The sequence below is a fragment of the Oratosquilla oratoria genome, unplaced genomic scaffold, assembly GCF_046742065.1.
Source record: "Oratosquilla oratoria isolate Oo_2021 unplaced genomic scaffold, ASM4674206v1 SCAFFOLD102, whole genome shotgun sequence".
NCBI lineage: Eukaryota > Metazoa > Arthropoda > Malacostraca > Stomatopoda > Squillidae > Oratosquilla > Oratosquilla oratoria.
The window spans coordinates 387,287-409,003 of NW_027467459.1; the positions used below are offsets into that span (position 1 = coordinate 387,287).

The following is a 21,717-nucleotide window of genomic DNA, read 5'->3' on the forward strand; positions in this document are numbered from 1 at the left end:
CCAACCATCCTATTTGCTACATTGATCTTCTCTGCCAAATGTCTACTGAAATTTAATTCATCATCCACAACAACACCCAAATTTTTTTTCCACCCTCACTGCATTTAGTTCTTCTTCCATTATGTGTTGAAAGTTCTCTATTCCTGTCCTCCCTACTCACATTATTTTACATTTCTTTGGATGAAACCTCAACAGCCACTTTTCCGACCAGTTCTTCATTCTTTGTAGATCTTCCTGTAGCTTCCCGCAGTCCTCTCTCCCTTTGATTTCACTGTATATCTTTGTATCATCTGCATATAGAAATATCTGACTGTTTAATATAGTGTCTGGTATGTCATTAATATATATAACAAACATCAACGGCACGAGTACTAAACCCTGAGGCACCCCACTAATCACATCTTTCCATTGAGACACTTCACCATTCACTATCACTCTTTGTTTTTTATCTTTTAGAAACTCCTCAATCCACTTCAAGGCCCTTGATGTTACAACTGCTGACCTTTTCTATCAATCTCCGGTGCGGCACCTTATTAAAAGCCTTCATAAAATCGCAGTGGGCTACATCAAATCCTCCTCCCATATCCAATATCTTTGTCCATTCTTCTATTACTGTGATCAGCTGAAGCACCGTAGAGCGTCCATTCACAAATTCGTTCTGCCTTCCACTTATTAGTTTATACTTGTTCAAATGATCTAACACCTTTCCATGTATTATTGATTCCATCAGCTTACAGATAACACAGGTCAAACATACTGGTCTATAATTTTCTGGTTCACTTCTATCTCCTTTTTTTTTAAATATTGCTGTAATATTAGCTATTTTCCAATCCACTGGTATCTTACTGGTCTGTAGTGACGAGTTAAATATAAGCTTAAGTGGGCTGATGATCTCTGCTTTTACTTCTTTCAGAATTCTAGGATGTAATCCGTCTGGGCCGGGTGATTTGTCTCTCTGTAGTTTGTCAATTACCTTACCTATTTCCTTGTCTGTGAATTCGAATGGTGGCATTTCTGGTACATCGTTAGCAGCGAGAGTAGGTATCTCCCCCTCTGGTTCTTGTGTGAACACAGAGCTGAAAAACTCTCCCAAAATATTCGCTTTCTCTTTGTCATTTTTAGTTCTCAATGTTTTCTCTGCATTCATATACAGTTCCCTGACACTTACTGACGATTTTGTCTTGGATTGTATATATTTCCAGAATGCTTTAGGGTTCTCTTTCACATTCTCTGCTATCGATTTCTCCACTCTTTTTACTGCTCTCCTTGTTTCCCATCTCACTTTGTTGTTAGTTTGTCTGTAGCCTTCTTGTACAAAGCTATACTCACTTATATTATCCTCTCTATCTTCCTTCATTTTCTTTAATCTAGCCCATAACCTCTGCTTTTTCTTTATCAATCTCCACAACTTAGTGTTCATTGGCAGATTCTGATTAGTCCTTTTCCTTGTACTGCTCTTGAATTGTCTTTTTGGAACACACTCATCAATAGCACTTTGCATCTTCAATTTAAATCTTTCCCACATTTCCTCCGTGTCTGCATTAATAAAAAAATCTGTCCAGTCCATAGCCAACAATTCTTTTAATTTGACAAAGTTAGCCTTTTCGTACATGTATACAAGTTTCCTACACTTTTTTCCCTGTGGTTCTATATTGCACTTGAAATATACACACCCATGGTCACTTTTTCCCAGTGGGTCCTTTACCTCCATTTTTTTCCATTATAACATCATCATCAGTGAGAATTATATCTAAAATATTTCCACTATCTGTACCCATGCATCTTGTTATTTTTTTACGTGTTGAATGAAATAACAATCTCTCACTTTTTCAATAAAATTATGGCTTAACATATCCTCACCCTGTAAAACTGTCAAATCATCCCAGTCAATGTTCGGTACATTAAAGTCACCAACCACCACCTTGTGTCTTACATTAACTTCACTTGTTTCCTGCAACAGATCCAGAAGATTATTATTATTTTCAACATCACTATTTAGACTCCTATACATGGTCCCAAACAACACATCTTCACTCCTTCCTCTAATTCTAATAGCAATATATTCATGCACTCTGTTCTCAAAAACAACACGCTCATGCTGGATGTCCTCTTTAACATACAGTAACAGACCTCTGTCCACTCCTTGCTTCAAGTTTTCCCCATAAATTTCATAACCCTGAATAATGTACTCTATTATATCCCTTTCATATCTGTAGTTTTTTGGCTTTACCTCCTGTATTGCAATGATTTGTGGAGGTTCTTTGTCTTCATTAATCTTAGCCTTCAATTCATTCAATTTGTCCATACAAAAAACATCCACATTACTGAACATAACTTTAAGTTCCTTCACACCACTATTTTGAGCACAATTGATTTTCTTGGTGCAGTTCTTTTGTCTAATATTCTTAAGCCTTTCTGTTTTATTCATACTTATTGCCCTTTTCCCTATTGTATTGTGTGACCAGTGTTCCTCGTCATAGGGGTTTCTTTCTTCCTCAACTTCAATAGGTATCTGTTCCACGGCCTCCCTCTGATTTCATAGAAGTTTCCCTGGTCCTTCTCCTCTGAATTTTTCTTTTCTGCTTCTTCTTTAAGGTCCTTGTCTCTATTTCTCTCCTCCTTAGTCATATCATGGGTTACCCCTACTTTCTTGAATATGTCTGAGTAGCTTGATTTAGAATCTTTTAGCCTATACAGATTCCTCATAATTCTTTCCTTAATATTTCCTTTCAGAGTCACCAAGATAGGTCTTGCTTTGCCTTCATCTGATCCTTCATACTGGGTGGGTGTAAAATGCTGATGAATTTGCTGATCTCAAACACTATTTTCATTAAATTATCATTTCTTTATTTTTTGGTATTTTAAAATGAAATTTAAGTATTATATTCCTTAAAACCTTACCTTTCCAATTGTATCAAACGTTTTGAAAAAGTTCCATGTTGAGGTGGGTGTTTTTTATTAGATATACGAGACCGTTTTTGCGCATTTTAAACGGTCATTTTGGATTTTGCTTATCTTTTTTCCCAAAGTATTTTTTAATATCATCTCTTTAGTTTTTGAGATTTTGTTGTGAAATTTTAGCACATTATTCTTTATAACCTTATCTTTCCAAAGGTATCAAACGTTTTTAAATAATCCCACATTTAAATCGTTATTTTTTATCAAATATACGAAGCCGTTTTTAGCACACTTAAAAAGGCCACTTTGAATTTTGCTGATCTTCTTTCCCAAAGTATTTCTAATACCATCTCTTTAGTTTTTGAGATTTTTCTTGTGAAATTTCAGTATATTATTCTTTATAACCTTAATTTTCCAGTAGTATAAAATGTTTTTAAAAAATTCTACATTTAAATCGTTATTTTTGATCAGATATACTTAGCCTTTTTTGTGTATTTTAAATGTCCATTCTGAATTTTGCTGATATTATTTCCCAAACTCTTTCTAATACTGTCAGGGGGAAAAGTTACCCCTTAAAATTGTGGAAGTACTTAGAAATTGATTCATCATCCAGCTCTAATATCTTTGATTTACTATTGTACTTATGAAGAATTAATTGTTAGGAAATATATATAAAAAAAAACTGTATTCATTAGCAAACATGTTAAAAGAATATTACTACATAAACATTAAGTCATAATCTCGCTATCGGACACTGAGGGGGAAGAATGAACCCATTGTTTACAATGGGTCTATCTACGTGGCATATTGGAAAAGCCACGAAAGCTCTTCAAGACAGCCGACCCAGGCTGCTAAATTATAATCCGAAATCATCCCTTTTAAAAGGTAAGGGTTAACGTCAGAACCATTAATTGACATGTACCAAAAGTTTTAATTGAGAAGCCCGTGTCCAGTAACGAGGGGAAACGAGTCTAAAGAGGGGAGTGCAACAACATGAAGGCTGGCATTGACTGCCTTGTGTGTTGCTAAGTGTTGAGCTAACCCTTTACATTCTCATAACTAGGTTATATAAATTTTTTTTATAATATGTATCGAAACAAATTCTCATAATTATTTTTCACTGTTAGGCCTTAAGGTGTCATGACATAACTGCTGTATAGGGGGTTAGCCTACCTAACCTACCTAGCCTAACAAAAACAAATGCACACCTAGACTTAACGCACTTAAGTCAATCACTGGAACAACATTTGGACAAAACAAAGAAACTAATATAACAATATACAAACAATGTATACGCTCAGTGATGAATTATGCGAGTCCTGCATGGGCTCCTAATCTCAGTGACACACCACAACACCCTTCAAATCATACAAAACAAAGCCCTAAAAACAATTACAGGCTGCACAAATACATCACCTACAGACCATTTACACCATGAAACAAAAGTCCTCAAAGTCAAGGAACACCTCGACATGAGAGGCACACAAACACTTGCTGCAGCCACCACAAACACATCACACCCGTTACACTACATAGCAGAACACCCACACACACCAAGAAACATTAAAACTACACCCAAAGACCTTTATTACACAAAGATACTCTCTTCTCTTCCTCCACAACCACCAAAAACCAGCCTCCGGAAACATATTCATAATCATATCACTCACCGCTCCATTAACACACTGAAAGACAACACACTGCTGCATGCCAGACCCCCTGATATCCACCCTTCTGAATCCTCTCTCCCACGTAAGGACAGAGTCCACTTGGCCAGACTGCGATGCGGTCACCACCCAGCACTTCTAAGCTACCAGAGGAGGCTGGACGACCGTGTTGTGAACAGCTGCCCAGGATGTAACACTTCACCCCATACCATACAACACATAATGGAAGACTGCATTATACACAATCATGCACGCAAACAACACAACATACACTCTATAAAGGATTTGTGGGAAAACCCAGTCTCGGCTGTGGCCTTCCTTGGGGAGACGGGACTGCTCGGACAGACAGTCTAGGGAACGACAACAACAACAACAACAACCTAGCCTAACATAAAATAATTTGTAAACTTTAAGTAGGGTAATTTAAAGATTTCTGAAGAGGCGTTTCCTATGTTATATTTCAGGAAGAGGCATATTAACCTCTTGTTACCTCCCTATAGTCTCGTAAGGATTTATTCTGCCTCACGAATCTTTCAGCTACCCTACGCCATTTCTTATTGATGTAGTAGTGTTTCTGAAGACGGGTTATAAAATTTTACAGGGAACCAGTCCTGGAGTACAATGTACTATTGAAAGAGAACACAAGTTCGCAATTCCCTCCCTTCCCCGGTTTGGGAAGTTTATGGAAGTTCTGGAAGAATAAATACAGAGAAAAGGTCGAGTTTCCTTTCAACCAAGAATGGAAAAGTGGACTAGGACCCACTTACCCAATCCCCATGTCCTACCAGACGACTAATCTGCAGTCCAGTACCAACCCTCATCCTTCGGTTTGCGTGTCATTGACACAAGGAGCAGCGGGAAAATGATCGCTTACCAAGAGCGAGCGTTGCAATCTCTATCAACTGAACCAGTGTTGATCGGAACCTATGGTATTTTGATGTATTGATATGCCTGTCGCGTTTCGCCGCGATAATACCATCTCTTTAGATTTTTAATTTTTTTTAGTGAAAGTCTAGTATATTATTCTTTATAACCTTAATTTTCCAGTAGTATAAAATGTTTTTAAAAAATTCTACATTTAGTTGGTTATTTTTTATCAGATATACTTAGCCTTTTTTTTTTGTGCATTTTAAATGTCCATTTTGAATTTTGCTGATATCATTTCCCAAGGTATTTCTAATACCATCTCCTTAGATTTTGATTTTTTTTTAGTGGAAGTTTAGTATATTATTCTTTACAACCTTTTCTTTCCAATGCTGTCATATGTTTATGAAAGATATGACATTTAACTGGTTATTTTTTATCAGATATACTTAGCCCTTTTTTTGTGCATTTTAAACGTCCATTTTGAATTTTGGTGATATTATTTCCCAAAGCCTTTCTAATACCACCTCCTTAGTTTTTGAGATTTTTTTGGTGAAATTTCAACATTATTATTCTTTATAACCGTATCTTTCCAGTGGTATCAAACGTTTTAAAAATTAGAAAAATTAACTGGTTATTTTTTATCATATAAAAGAAGTCGATTTTTTGTGCATTAAGCGTCCAGATATTTAATTTTGCTGATCTTTTCCCCCAAAGACTTTCTGAATATCATCTCTTTATTTATTTATTTATTTATTTTTTTTTTTTTTTTAGATTTTATTTTCGTGAAAGTTTAGTATGTTATTAAATTGTTTTTATGCCCCCATTTTTTATTTTTTTATCTTTTACTCCCAATTCTTTTCATCGTTTTTATAAAATATTATTTCATAAAACATAACCTCTCCAATGGCATATTTTTGATTACAATAATAAGACAAATGAACCCTTTTTATGCATTTATTTTTATTTATTAAAATACATGATGAGCATATAGTAGAAAATGAAGCAAGTAAACAAAAAAGAAAATACACATGTTCATGTAAAAAAAATTCCAATTAAAACTAATATTTGAAATCATGCAACCATGCAAAGATTGACCTGGCAAAAATACCATAAACCAATTATAAAGTACTCAGAAATGTGGATCTGGCAATTGCCTATCTGCGAGATTATACAAATGGAATATTTAATTGAAGAAAACATACAAAAGAAATGTACAAATCTACCCAAAAAACAATAAACATAAAAGAAATGAAAAAATGAAATAAAAAAGACACACACGAAGATGACTACTGACAAAATGTTGAAAGAGTAACCAGAAAGTCATTGGCCAGTAGATCATGAGATGAGACTTTAGTAGAATGGTGGGGAAGGGGAGTGGTGGTGCCCTATTGTGTACAACTTTTGCAAGTCCATACTTCACTAGAGTCGCTCACCAGGCCTACACAGCTTTTGTGATACAAATAGCCAAGAGGGCAATGCCTACCATCACAGCCTACCATGACATCATACACATTTGGCATTCCTCACGGGCAGAGCAAGTCGATTTCAGAAGGAACCATTTGTGGTATTTGTCGTACACATGGCCTACCAACACCATTACGCTTACTTACTCTGGATGACAACTTAGGAAATGGTGTGAATGACTTGCTCTCCAAACAAGCAGCTAAATGATGCCTCATGACATTGACATCAAATGATATTCTGTGCAGTTGATCGACACCATTTACACAGAATTCTACCAAAAAGGCAATGGCAAACACACCACAATCGGTACTGTTGGTCTGCTGTTGGACTTTGGGTTTTCTTATCTTGATGCTCTTCTTCTGTTTGCCATAAAGCTGGGCCATCTGAATGTCTAAGGAAGGATTGATGGCATTTTGTTGTAGCAAGCTATCTATGAAGAATATGTCATCAGTGGCAGAAGGGCGAACAGTCAGAACCCAATGGTCACGGCCATTGTGATGTATCTGTGCAGAGCTGAGGCCGTCTGGGACTGACTTAAATGGCATGGGGCATGTCCAGTGTTGCTTACTTTCTGAGAAAACAGGAGCATGATAAGTACTCTGCAACCCGAATACTTCAGGAAATTGCTGACAAACTAGAATATTTACAGCATTCATGTGATCAGATGTTAAGTACATAGAAGCCAGTAATATATTCTTGTCAGCAATATTCAGATCCAGGTCTTTGATCCAAATTGCCTCATTTCTTATGGTGGAGTCATTCCTGGATCTTCTGAGACAGAGTCTAGGCCTGTATTTGCTAGTCTCATCTTTAACACTGGTCTCCATTGCCTCATCTGGTACAGGTGGCCTAGTTTGTACCAGGGGCTGGTGGCTAATGCTACACACGGAATCATTGATCATGCTACATGTACTTTCTAATCCTTCATTACCTTCAGAATATTTCAATCTCTTCTTCAACCTTGGGGTTTCAAGAGGCCTGTGAGTTGCATGACCAGCATTACTAGTACTTAATTTTTGTGATTGTGGTGTTGGGAGTGTATCTGGATCACCACATTTAAAATCACAACTACCAGAAGGCGTATGAGGAAGCACCTCATCACATTGCAACGCATCACTCCGTTGTACCACCTGGTCAGCAAACCTCAATTTCTTCTTTGACCTGGGTGTGCGATTTGTCTTTGGAAGTGGCTTAGCTAAACTTCCTAGGCCTATTTCCCCCCTAGATGAAATATTCTCTCCAGGGGTCATTCATGCAACCTATCAGGTCATCAGCCATGTCATCAGTCACACATGCACTTCTGTCTAAGGCAATAGAAGAATCAGGTGCCGGAGTTACTGAAACATTATCATAATCTAAAGGTCTTGGCCTTTTCCTTCCGGACTTTTTATCTGACCCTTTTCTACTATTTCTTCTGAGCTGAGACAGATTGTAAGTCTTTTCCTTGCATGCAGTATGTAAGCCTACACTCATTTTGGCAGCAATTATGTGATAACATGTGGAGGTTGACGGACATTGGCACTTCTCCTTCAGGAATAAACTGACTGCATATTTATCACCTTTGCTACCATGGACCATGAATGCACTTAAACTAGGAACATGCACAACACCATTTCTCTTCAGGACATCCAAAGCCAGGGACCTCTGGGAGCTAACATTAGGCCTATCTTGACTAATTTGGTCCTCAGTGATTTCTTTGGACCCGTCAGAGTTTGTTACCACCTGTTTCTCGTCATGGCATGCATCACCTAGGCCTAATTCAATCTCACCTTTAACTAAGCTAACAATCTCATCTGGATGACATACACTCTCTGGGATATTAATATCCTCAACATCAATGGCAGCATATTGAAATTTCTGCTTGAGACGATAGTTACCTATACCTGCCAGACCGCGCTGCACCTCGGAAACATGGAAATTCTGCAAATAATAAAGAGATAAAATCATAACATCTAATGGAACATCCTTCCAGTCAACAAGCCTTTTCAAAACTGCATTCATACTCTGAACAATTATTTGTGATACCTGAGTAAGGGTTGTACACCTTAGCTTTGTCCAGCACCCACCTACGTGAATACGTCTTCAGTTCATTCTTCAAAGAAGAATTGAAATGCTCAACCATTGCCTCACTCCATTTGGGTAACATCTCCTGGACCAACTCATCAAATTTAGACTCCGATTCACAAGACAGTAATGAAGACAGGTTATCAGAATAAGCCTCTACGTCATCGCTAGTAGCACCATGGGACCGTAACCAGAACTTCCAATCTCTCCTAATATGATTCCAACAGTGAAAGATATCAAAAGAAGGACATGCAATTTCAATGGCATTAGTGATACCTGTCTCGCGATCAACAACAATAGGGACATGCAAGGAATCCTTTTGCAGGTGAGTCACATGCTCTTTCATCATGGAGAAGAACTGCTTATGGACTTGCTGAAATTTACGCTCGTGGATAAGAAAACCTGCCGGGATGACTGGGGAACCCTAAAAAATAATGTGCCTGAAAAGTAAAGAAGATACATATAAGTTGCCTAACTGGAAAGTAGTATCATATGAACAGAGGACTGGCACATCTGATTTAACCTGCAAAACCTTGTCCAATTCATCCAACAGACATTTCACACCAACAATACACACAAGATCTGGATAAACTGTTACCTGATGAACAAAATCTTTGAGATGGTAGGCAAGCTGGACTGTATTGTACAAATCGTCTTTGCTGAGGCGCCATTCAGCATTGACTGCCTTCTTTATATTCTTGACCTGGGTGACATTTCTTGGATTGAGCACACCTTGATAAGCAGAATCAGTAGCATTTGTGACTAATTCCTGGTAAACCTTATCTGAAGACTTCGAGATCACCTTTTCCTTCATTTTATCAAGGACAGATGGACACGTTCGCCTAAATTCAGGGGCATTAGGATGCTTGCTGTTGCCATGAGCTTTACCTTTATAAACCGAATTATCACCTAGATATTGAATCAGAACAACATTAAAAACAGAAGCACATGTGTACACAGTACGCGTAAAAGAACTGACAAAATCCTCCTCACCATGCACCCAGTCATACCGCTTCTGGACCAGTAAGTTAACGCCAGGTAAGAAAAATTTCCTCTGACCCTTCATTCTCCATTGATATTGATCAGCCTTCCAATCTCCCTCCTTACCAACAAAAACAAAAAGTTCACCACCACATGCCTTCACAGGAGGAGTATGCGATAACTTGTCTATTGGGAACTGCTCCAAATTAGATAAAATTTCAGTAAGTAAAGAGGTACTCACCATCTTATCCGAATAGAAAAACACTGGAGGTTTCGAATTACCGCCACCAACCAACTTATCCTTATTGACAGAAAGCACAGAATCTTCAACCACCAAATCTTGGTCACACATGTCACAATCCACAAGCACATCATCCACAGCAGAAGACTGATCCACAGAAGAAGACAGCACATGATCCACAGGAGAAGACATCACATAATCCACAGGAGAAGACAGCACATCCTCAGTTGGGGAAGACCCCAAAGAATTAGAAATCGGCACAGTTGACTCCAAAGAATCTGAAATTGGCACATGATCCACTGAAGAAGACAGCACATGATCCACAGGAGAAGACAGCACATTATCCACTGGAGAAGACAGCACATCCTCAGTTGGGGAAGTCCCCATGGAAGTCTTGGATACTGACCAAAACGTTAGGCAAAAAAAAAAAATTGTTTCTTGTCCGTACATGCATCATGTTGATATATGTAGATGTATATATAGTAGATATATAGTTTGCTGGTAATATTTCCTGCTTGTCCATAAAGAAAAGAGAAAAATTATTTGTATTAAAAAAAAAAAAAAAAATGCTGAGGTGCTGGATTAGGGATTAAATACTGTATACTTTTTATTTTTTACATTTTTTGCATTAAACTTTCGAAGTGCATTGATAAAATAATGATACAACTACTAGTACTTGATAAATAATTGATAAAATACTATCATTAACCCATAAAATAGTAATAAATTGATGAATGAAGTATTTTAAACTGAGGCAATGTTTACAGGGATATTTTCATATCGAAGATCAAATTTTTGTAGTTAAAAGAGTTGTTGTCTGAAAGGCAACAATGAACAGTTTCATTTTCAACATAGTACAATTATTCATAATTCATATTTCACAATGTTGAAAATGAAAATGTTCATTGTTGCGTTATTCCTATGGCTCTTTGCATACTTGAACTTTCCGCCTAAAGTTGTTGTCTGTTTACTCAATGAAATATACATGTAGAAAAACATCATTAAAAATAACTAAAGCATTTAAAAAATGATGCAATTATTTGAAGACAAGTTATTGAGATCAAAGGTTGGTTGTGTTTATTTTTGTGCGAATACAACTCACGGGAGATCAAAGGTTGGTGGTGTTTCTTTTGGTAAGTACAACTCATTGGTGAGTACAACTTTTGGTAAGTACAACTCGTTCAACTTATACATAGATGGGGTGGTGCGAGAGGTGAATGCTAGGGTAGTGGGTCAGGGATTGGAGATGGTTAAAGAAAATGGAGAAAAGTGGGAGGTGAGCCAACTGTTGTTTGCGGACGACACTGTGCTTGTGGCAGGGTCGGAGGAGGGATTGAGGAAGCTGGTGGCAGAGTTTGGGAGAGTATGTGATAGAAGAAAGCTAAAGATAAATGTGGGTAAAAGTAAGGTGATGAGATGTACAAGGGGTGAAAGTGGCAGTAGACTGGAAATGAACATTAAGGGAGAGCGACTGGAGGAAGTGGATAGTTTTAGATACTTGGGTGCAAGTGTAGCAGGAAAAGGTGGAGGTAGAATGTAGATTGAGAGAAGTGAGTAAATGCCTTGGTGGATTAAAGAGTGTAATGAGGAATAGACATTTAGGAATGGATGCGAAGAGGAGACTGTATGAAGGAGTGATTGTGCCAACAGCACTGTATGGGGCAGAAATGTGGAACATAAGAGAAGAAGAGAGAAGGGATTTGAATGTGTTTGAGATGAGGTGTCTGAGAAGTATGGTGGGGGTTACTAGGCTGGATAGAGTGAGAAATGAGGAGGTGGGGAGGAGAACAGGGGTGAAAAAGGAGCTGGGAGATAGGGTTGATGAAAGAATATTAGGATGGTTTGGACACATGGAAAGAAAGAGTGAAGAAAGACTAGTAAAAGAGGTATGGAAGGCAGATGTGGAGGGAGTGAACATGAGGGGACGTCCTAGGATGAGATGGATGGATGGGGTGAAGGGGGCTTTGGGGAAGAGGGGAATGTCTGTTGAGGAAGGAAGGGAGAGGACGGAAGACAGAGGTGAGTGGAGAATGGTTGTATATGGATGATGTTGTGATTGCATGAGGAGGAATGGGCGGGGGGGTGGGGTAGTATGTGTGAGTAAATTTTGACGCAGCCCGAAGGGATTTCTCCCCGTCCTCTCCTTATATGCAAGGGGGGACAGATAGGGGGGGTCACCGATTAAATGAAGCGGCCTTGCTGTGGATGTGCTGTGTCTTGCGACACTGCCTCTGACCCAGGGCGGTGGGCAAGGTGCAGGGATGACCCGTCATCCAGGAGGTGCTCAGATGAGAGGGAGGGTGGGAGGGGTGTGGAGTGTATTTAGGGATGAAATGGGTGGGAGTGTTTTTATGCCTTTCCCTTTTTGGCTACCTCCCTTGTAAGGGGGAAAAAGCCTTGGTATATGTATGTACAACTCATTAGGATCAAAGGTTGGTTGTGTTTATTTTCGTGAATACAACTCATGGGAGATCAAAGGTTGGTGGTTATTTCGGTGTACACAACTCACTGAGATCAAAGGTTGGTAGTGAACACAACTCACTGAGATCAAAGGCTGGTAGTGTTATTTCTGTGAACACAGCTTACTGAGATGTGGGATTTTAAAAAACTTGATATCTTTGGAAAGATAAGGTTATAAAGAATAATATGCTAAAATTTCATAACAAAATCTTAAAAACTATAGAAATGATATTAAAAATACTTTAGGAAAAAAGATCAGCAAAATCCAAAATGGCCCTTTTAAATGCGCAAAAACGGCTTCGAATATTTCATCAAAAACACCCACCTCAGCATACGACTTTTTCAAAATACTTGATATCATTGGAAAGGTAAGGTTTCATACATACATACATATACCAAGGCTTTTTCCCCCTTTCAAGGGAGGTAGCCAATAAGGTAAGGTTTCAAAGAAGAATATACTAAAATTTCATTTTAAAATACTGGAAAATAAAGAAATGAGAAAAGAATGAAAATAGTGTTTGAGATCAGCAAATTCATCAGCAGAATCATCAGCATTTTACACCCACCCCTTCATACTTCCCCAGTCTCCTTATTTCTTCTATCTCACTTTCAAAACAGGTGATTCCTATTCCCTTACAAAATTCAATAAACACCAACTTGTCATGGAATACCTTCTGCTCTCTTATATCTAAATTCATCTCAGGGATCACTTCTTCAGGCATTCTTCGAAGTACAATGTTATTGACTCTATCCATTCTACTTTGCACCTTCCTAGTTGCTATTTCTACAAAGTTCTGATCATTTTGCTCATCACTACCACCAGGTCTAGCCGTATCACCTTTCTCCTTAAGGACATCCCTGTGTGTCTTGTCCATCTCTTCCTTAATTTCAATTCTTGCTGCTCCTCTCACCTCATTCAACCATTCAGTTTTACCAGTTTGTATTTTATTTTCTACTATCTCTACTATATCATCTCTTATTTCTTTACTTATATCTTTCTTTATTTCCTTCAGGCCTGTACTCACTTCTTTTTTTAATTCAGCTTTCATATTCATTTCCATGTTAACCATATCCTCCTTTACCTCAATCCAGTTCATTAGTCACTATTTCAATGGCATCCATGCATTTTTCCACAGTATCCTGCCTCTTTAAAATTGTGGTGATCTGTTTAACCATCTTACTGAACTTGGTATTACACTTGCTACAATACCAATGAATAGTGCTTACCTCAACAATACCAATGAATAGTGCTTACCTCATTTTCTGCAAAAATTCATATACTTCATCTGACATTTTTTCACACTTTGCGTGATGCCACATATCACACAAATTACATACCAATCCCTTATCATCATCACTGACCACCTTCTCACAAAGTGGGCAAATACTATAGCACTCTGATTACCTCCCCAGTCTTGTCCGTCGTCGGCCGTGTTCATCTCAACACTTATTTTCCTATATTTTTGATTCACTTCAACCACTTTTTCACTTAATTCCCACTGTCACATTTCAGTGGACTCACTATTGGTTCCTGTTCGTAATTATCTGATTTGTCAGTGGTAATTATTGTTGAAAAACTGATTTTTACAGGAGCCCCTCTTAACACAAGCTCATAACTCAAAAGACCACGGGTTAATATTGACTTTTAAGTAAATTCTCAAAAGTTCAATCCCCGAATTATCAAACCAAAATTTATTACATAGATTTAACAAGCAAGGAAAGAGGAGAGGAGTTAAATTGTATCATATTTAAAGTTACGATAGGCACGGTTCGACGCTTCAGGCTTCCGATTCAAAAGAAGTAAACAACACTGAGGAAAAGTTTCCTGAACAAAGGTAAGCACTAAAAGATTGCCAATAACAATTACCACAGTGACATGAGGTCCTAGCACTGCTGATACTGACTGAATGGCTGCCAGATCAAAGTCAGTGACTATGATCCTGGGGTCAGGAAAGATGGACATTTCTTCCATTTTGTTGACCACAACCTACAGTAGTTCTTGGTAAACCTAAGCACTCTTTCCAGGGAGGAAGGCATAAACGAAGGAGACTGTAGTATCCCCAAGAGGAGTTCGTTTGACATGTAGTTGCTCAGATGTTTGGACTGATGAAGTAATTTCTATCCACGTGCCAGGTGTCAGCTTGTGCAAGATGTAGCAGTTGCTCCTCAGATGCATGGATCATAAAGATAATGCCTTGTTCTTCTGAACGGTCATGGAAGAGGATGGGCCTTGGAGATGTAATGATATCTGTCCATAGTGATTTTTTCATATGAAATGCAAAATCAAATAAACTAATAAATGAATCAATTACTGGTATATAAATGAAATACTAATAAATAGATCAAATACTGATCAACCATTAACTTTTCAATATTTATTCTCCAAAACTGTTAATATGGGATTATGTAATTGATTCTATTTACAATGGAATAGCTATAATTCACAACAAGCATCTGAGTTGAGACTTTTTGTATGATTGAGGTCAAGCTTTTTGTCCTGTAATTCATTGGCTTCTATTTGCCATCCATTTTGAACATGGGAGTAATGTAACTAACTTCCTTTCTCGTGGGACAACTCTGAACATGATTTATTCTAATTTCATTCAAGGGTCTTTGATGCCCTAGTATTTTATTATACATCTTTTATTTTATTTTTTTATTTTTTTTTTTTACAGTAGTAACTTTCCCTAAGACCACACAGGCTTCATTTATTTGGCTTATGAATACTGAGCTAAAATGTTTAAGATATGGCACATTCCTTCCTTTGGTAATAGTGGGCCAATGTGATTACCAATAAACTTTTTTCTCTAATGTCACTAAAATTCTTTTAGAGTCCCTTGGATTTATTTGCAATATATATTTCTTTCACTAGGTTTTGTAAAGCCATTTAGAGGGAGCCAATTTTGGGATCTGTCCTTAAACTTCATATAATTATGAATCATCTTAGTAAGCGTATTTTGAAATGTTTTCCACATCCACATGTCTTTCGCATAACTTTTCCTCCCAGTCTGTATACTGAAGCTCCTGTTCTATTTATTTATATTTTTGAGCTAAGTTGTGATCACTACTTGTTATGGTTACACCAACTTCTACATTGATTATCATGCTTTCGTGGCTAGTGATGAATAGATCGAACAAGTTCCCATGTCTTGTGGGCTCTCATGTGCCAAACTAAGTAATTGTCACCTAGAAAAACTATTAAGCATCTACCTATATTGCCATGTTCAATGGTTGTCCAATCAATGTCAGTAAAATTAGAATCGCCCATAGTCATAAAGTACTGTTTGATGAAACTAGACAGTTCTTGAAACAACAGTTTGTCGTCTACTAATAATGTTTTTGGCCTATATATTACACCTACATTCATCTTTTTTGTCAATTTGGGTTAATTCTACAAAATAAAATTTATGCATCCTGTTTCACTTTCTCTAATACACAGCCATGGATATTATTTTCAACTTAGAATAGAACACCCCCACCTTCCTTGTCATTCTATCCTAATTACAAAGGCGGACCATGCCGACAGGAGACCTTTTGGTCCATATCTAGGTCGGATGTGAAAAAAATCATACATACATATACCAAGGCTTTTTCCCCCTTCCAAGGGAGGTAGCCAAAAAGGGAAAGGCACAAAAACACTCCCACCCATTACATCCCCAAATACACTCCACACCCCTCCCACCCTCCCTCTCATCTGAGCACCTCCTGGATGACGGGTCATCCCTGCACCCTGCCCACCGCCCTGGGTCAGAAGCAGTGTCGCAAGACACAGTACATCCACAGCAAGGCCGCTTCATTTAATCGGCGACCCCCCCTCTCCGTCCCCCTTTGCATATAAGGCGAGGACGGGGAGAAATCCCTTCGGTCTGCGTCAAAATTTACTCACACATACTTCCCCACCCCCCCGCCCATTTCTCCTCATGCAGTCACAACATCATCCATATACAACCATTCTCCACTCACCTCTGTCTTCCGTCCTCTCCCTTCCTTCCTCAACAGACATTCCCCTCTTCCCCAAAGCCCCCTTCACCCCATCCATCCATCTCATCCTAGGACGTCCCCTCATGTTCACTCCCTCCACATCTGCCTTCCATACCTCTTTTACTAGTCTTTCTTCACTCATTCTTTCCATGTGTCCAAACCATCCTAATATTCTTTCATCAACCCTATCTCCCAAATCCTTTTTCACCCCTGTTCTCCTCCTCACCTCCTCATTTCTCACTCTATCCAGCCTAGAAACCCCCACCATACTTCTCAGACACCTCATCTCAAACACATTCAAACTCCTTCTCTCTTCTTCTCTTATGTTCCACGTTTCTGCCCCATACAGTGCTGTTGGCACAATCACTCCTTCATACAGTCTCCTCTTCGCATCCATTCCCAAATGTCTATTCCTCATTACACTCTTTAAACCACCAAGGCATTTACTCGCTTCTCTCAATGAACAAACAGGTAAATAGTAAATGATAATAAATTGACATATAACTAATAATAAATGAAAATCAGACAGACAAATGATAACAAAACAAAAACAAATAATATAAAATAAATTATAATCATTACAGCATCTTGCTTAGGTGTTTATCTAAATGATTTTTAAAGCTTCGAACTGAACTACATTGCACTACCTGTGCAGGAAGTTTATTCCATTCATTAACTACACGGTTGGCAAAGTTGTTTCTACCTACTTCCAAATTGAATCTATTTCCGGACAGTTTGAGACCATTGTTTCTTGTCTGATTCTCATTCAATGTGAAAATTTGGTCACTTTTGAAGTCAATTCCCTTTAGAATCTTAAAGACCTGTATCAAGTCACCTCTGAGTCTACGCTTTTTTAGGGAAAACAGATTGATATGTTTTAGTCGATTTTCGTATGATTTATTTTTTATATTTGGAATCAGTTTTGTGGCTCACCGTTGTACTTTTTCCAGTCTGCCAATGTCTTTAATGAGATTCAGTGACCATACAGAAACAGCATATTCCAAATGTGGATGAACTAACGATTTATATATCTTGCTAATGAGTGATGGACTTTTGAAATAAAAAGATCGCGCAATCAGTCCTACAATCTTATTTACTTTCTCAGAGGCTGAAATACACTGCTTGGATGATTTGAGGTCGTTACTGACAATTACGCCGAGATCTTTTTCACTGTCCACTTTTGTTAACGAATTTCCAAATAACTTGTAATCATACTGTTATTTTTACCTATGTGCATTACCTTGCATTTACTTGTGTTAAATTTCATTAGCCACTTTTCAGACCATTGCTGTAATTTATCTAAATCTTGAATATCTAATTGGTTTAAGTGATCATTTGCCATTCCGCACAGTTTTGTATCATCAGCAAATTTGGAAACGGTAGATTTTAGTCCATGGTCTATATCATTTATATATACTATGAATAGAAGTGGCCCAAGAACGGAACCCTGAGGAGCTCCACTTGTAACATTTTTCCATCTAGAAGTTTTTCCATTTAAAACAACTCTGTTTTCGACCATTCAACCAATTACTAGTCCAACCTAATAGGCTACCACTTATTCCGTGTAAAGCTAATTTAGTAAGTAGTCTTTCGTGTGGGATGGTATCAAAAGCTTTTGCAAAGTATAGATATATTAAATTTATATTGTTTCTTTTGTCATAATTCGAGATAACTGTATTGTAGAATTCGAGTAAGTTAGTCACGCAAGAACGTTTCCATCTGAAACCATGCTGGCTATAATTTATCAAACGGTCACTTTCTAAATGATGTTCGATAGCATCTCTGATGATAGTTTCCATTATTTTTCCTACGATAGAAGTCAAACTTATAGGCCTATAGTTATTTGGCTTCTTTTTGTCACCTTTTTTGAATATGGGAGTAACGTTAGCTAGCTTCCATTCTCTAATATTAGATTCAGCTTCAAACTCTACCATTTAACCATGTCTGTTATAACAGAGACATGGTTAGAATATCAATATAATAGTAATAATTATTACCATGATATTTATATTTTTCTTTTGAAATACACCTGGATTTCTTGGAATTTGCTCTTAATGCTATGAACATTAAAGTACCTGGTTTTTAGAAACCCATGGTTATTGCTTTGACTAGTTTTGTTTTTCTACATGCCTTACATAGTCACTTTGTTCTTTATTGACATCTTACTCTAAACTGATATTCAATGCCTCTGACTGGCACTAACATGTAGTTATTCACTATTGCCTTGTCCTACAAACAGAAAAAATGTCTTTCACAGACATTCCATCTTATCATGACATTTTGTCCTTAATTGACATTACATCCCAAAGTGACGTGTTCACAACTGTGCTGTCCTGTTGTTGGTCCCAGTGACTCAACTGTTCCAACATGAGCTATTGTAGATTGCCTTGTCCTACATAGAAAAATTCTTTCACAGACGTTCCATCTTATCGTAACATTTTCTTCTTCATTGACAGTGTCCCAAAGTGAATCATTCATAACTGCAATCTCCTTATTGATATATATGAATCTACTGTTCTAAAACTGGCCAGCGTAGATTCTTGGAAGACTCCCACAGGCTACATGGTGGCTCCCACACCACTGCATTTTTTGAAAATGTGGACTTTGTAATTCTGAACGAATTCCTCTGATCTTGCCCTACCCACATCGTTACTTCCCATATAAACAATCATATCAGTGTTTGTTAGCAGCTACATCATTTGTTGTTTTGTGTGGCCATCGGAGAAGAAGAAAATGTAGAGTATGGACAAGACCATCATTATTACCGGTATACAAGAGGAATGGAGAAGCGCCCCAAACTCTGATAACATGTTGATAGAGGATGATACGTGTCATCCAACACGCACAATAAAAGAGAATGGAGTGTTCAAAAACTTAAGGATCTCAAGATATGATTTTGACTACTTGTTGCAAATGACTGGTAACAAGACCAGTAAGCAGGACACAAAATATCGGCAATCAATACCGGCCAAAGACCTCCTTGCTGTGATACTGTGATATTTGGCCACAAGAGACTCCTACTTCACCCTTGGAACTACGTTCAAGATTTCCAAACAAGCCATCTGTCTCATTGTTCCAGAAGTTTGTGAGGTGTTGAGTACAGCTCTCAGCAACTATGTTAAGGTAAGGATAATTATAACATTAATGAACCTTAAAAATGCATACCTAACATTACCAAAGCAATTAATTCAAGATATTCAAAGTGATAGAAAAACACCATTCACATTTACCTTTCTTAGATACTTGTATATCAGCAGCGGCCCCTTTCAATAACTACAAATAAACATAACAATACCCTTCACAAGTTATGCATAAACGTTTATGACTCACAAATACCCCTATGCCATTTATGAACATAATTAGTTAGTAACATTCAAATAATGATATAAAAACCAGTAGTGAATAATCTATTGAGGGTGTCATAAGCTACTCAAAAACATATTGATTCTCAGTATATTTTTGAAGTTCAGTAATGTGTGGTTCATCCAACATATCGTCCGGGGCATGGACAGTCACATTACATTCATCTGTATCTAAGGGGGAGTGCCTTGGTGTATATTCCCAGTGGTTACAGAATTGATAGTTACGGGATGGAGGAGGATAGTCAAACATTCCCTGTTCTCCCTCATACATTTTGAATTCTATGCTGCACTGTTGCTTGAGCATATGGAGTTTTTAATTTTCCTAATTTAGTGGCCACCAAGTCTCCAAATAATTGCTGCTCATCTCTTTCAGTATGGTATTCATATATATAATTCATTCATAATACTGTATGCATTTTCTATCATGTCATTTTTGTCTGCAACACGTAGCCTTCTAGCCTTTATAGGAGGTCCAGCAGTACTCTGCTCATCATCTTGTGCTGAATCGTCAATCACTACTATAGTTCGTCCACACATCCATCATCGTCGGCCAATGCTGATGTGTTATTGCCAGTATCATTCTGATAGGGAAGAGAACAAGTTGGTATTAATAAAATGAATTGTGTGTGTGTTAATGCAAGCTGTTTCAATAAAGTAAATGCAACCTAAACATGCTTTCAGATACCTGCAACTGAGGATGAACGGCAAAAAGTGGCCCAGGGATTCGAACATAGGTGGAACTTCCCACACTGTGTAGGTGCACTGCATGGTAAACATCACAGTGCAGGCACTGGCACAGTGGTAACTATTACTACAATTGTAAGGGATACTTTATTATTGTATTGTTAGCTATTGTTGACAGTATGTACAATTTCCTTTATGCATGGTAAATATAGGTAGTCAAGGTAGATTGTCCGATGGTGGTGTTTTGTCAAATTCTAGATTTAATCAGTCTATGAGGAATGGTGGAAGCTCACTGGGTGAGTGGGTTAGGGCGTCGTTACTTGAGGCAAAGGTCAAGGGGATGGCGATTCGAATCCTGCCACCAGCAAAGTTGAACCAAGGGCATGGTTCATTAAATTCCATGCTACAAAACCCTCTGTGAGGGGCACCGCCCTAGCCTTCCGATGGGGGGAGTTTGTGACGTTAAACCATATCATCATCATGAGGGATGGTACTTTAAATCTACTGAAAAAATATTCAGATGCTCAAGACAAACTTTCATGAACATGTATCTGAGCACTTGAATGCCATCAGCATATATACAGATGGATCAAAAACCCCTGATGGAGTAGGCTGCTCTGGGGTGATGCCAAATATTGTAATTAAAAATAAATTACCTGTAGCATCCTGCCTTAAATATATGGATTTTCTAACTGCCCCCATGGTACAAGTTATGTTGTATACACTGACTTGACGAGTCTCTTGTCATCTTTAGGGAAGTTGTTTCTATCTCATTATCTGGTCCAAGAAGTTAAAAATTTGACTTTCCTATTAATCAGTAGAAAATTAATAAATGTAAAATTTTGTTGGGCTCTCTCCCATGTTGGAATTGCTGGTAATGAACATGCTGATGTAGCAGCCAAGGCAGCAACTAGGCTTGACCACTGTTCCAGCATGGGAATCCCCATTCCAGATTTTAAAAATGTTATTCAATCTTGTTGCAAAGACCAGTGGCAAGACCACTGGTCTAATTTGACGAGTAATTTTAAATTAAAGAATATAAGACCCT

At 37.8% G+C, this 21,717-nt stretch overlaps 2 protein-coding genes and 1 long non-coding RNA gene across 3 annotated transcripts; 1 reads left to right on the forward strand and 2 right to left on the reverse strand.

Annotated features, from left to right (window-relative positions):
• Positions 1 to 463: 463 nt before the first annotated feature.
• Positions 464 to 2,428, reverse strand: LOC143022485 (uncharacterized). Its single transcript, XM_076180710.1, has 2 exons — positions 1,826 to 2,428; positions 464 to 1,657 (listed from the first exon to the last, which is right to left on the reverse strand). The coding sequence occupies exons 1-2, from the start codon at positions 2,426 to 2,428 to the stop codon at positions 464 to 466; spliced, it is 1,797 nt and encodes a 598-aa protein (XP_076036825.1).
• A 1,071-nt stretch (positions 2,429 to 3,499) lies between these two features.
• LOC143022489 (uncharacterized) lies at positions 3,500 to 21,187 on the forward strand. Its single transcript, XR_012966070.1, has 4 exons — positions 3,500 to 3,783; positions 5,167 to 5,494; positions 19,080 to 19,746; positions 20,667 to 21,187. It is a non-coding gene; the product is annotated as an uncharacterized LOC143022489 (long non-coding RNA).
• Positions 8,118 to 12,256, reverse strand: LOC143022480 (uncharacterized). The gene is made up of 3 exons (XM_076180704.1): positions 9,484 to 12,256; positions 8,941 to 9,384; positions 8,118 to 8,816 (listed from the first exon to the last, which is right to left on the reverse strand). The coding sequence occupies exons 1-3, from the start codon at positions 10,630 to 10,632 to the stop codon at positions 8,118 to 8,120; spliced, it is 2,292 nt and encodes a 763-aa protein (XP_076036819.1). The 5' UTR covers positions 10,633 to 12,256.
• Positions 21,188 to 21,717: the final 530 nt, after the last annotated feature.

Excerpts from the sequence above, each read along its gene's own strand:
- LOC143022485 (XM_076180710.1), bottom strand. The coding sequence starts at position 2,428 with ATGAATAAAACAGAAAGGCTTAAGAATATTAGACAAAAGAACTGCACC. Across the intron at positions 1,658-1,825 it reads GCCATAATTTTATTGAAAAA|TGCAATATAGAACCACAGGG; the intron begins GTGAGAGATTGT and ends GTATATTTCAAG.
- LOC143022480 (XM_076180704.1), bottom strand. The coding sequence starts at position 10,632 with ATGTACGGACAAGAAACAATTTTTTTTTTTTGCCTAACGTTTTGGTCA. Across the intron at positions 9,385-9,483 it reads AATTGGACAAGGTTTTGCAG|GGTTCCCCAGTCATCCCGGC; the intron begins GTTAAATCAGAT and ends ATTATTTTTTAG. Across the intron at positions 8,817-8,940 it reads GGGTGCTGGACAAAGCTAAG|AATTTCCATGTTTCCGAGGT; the intron begins GTGTACAACCCT and ends TATTATTTGCAG.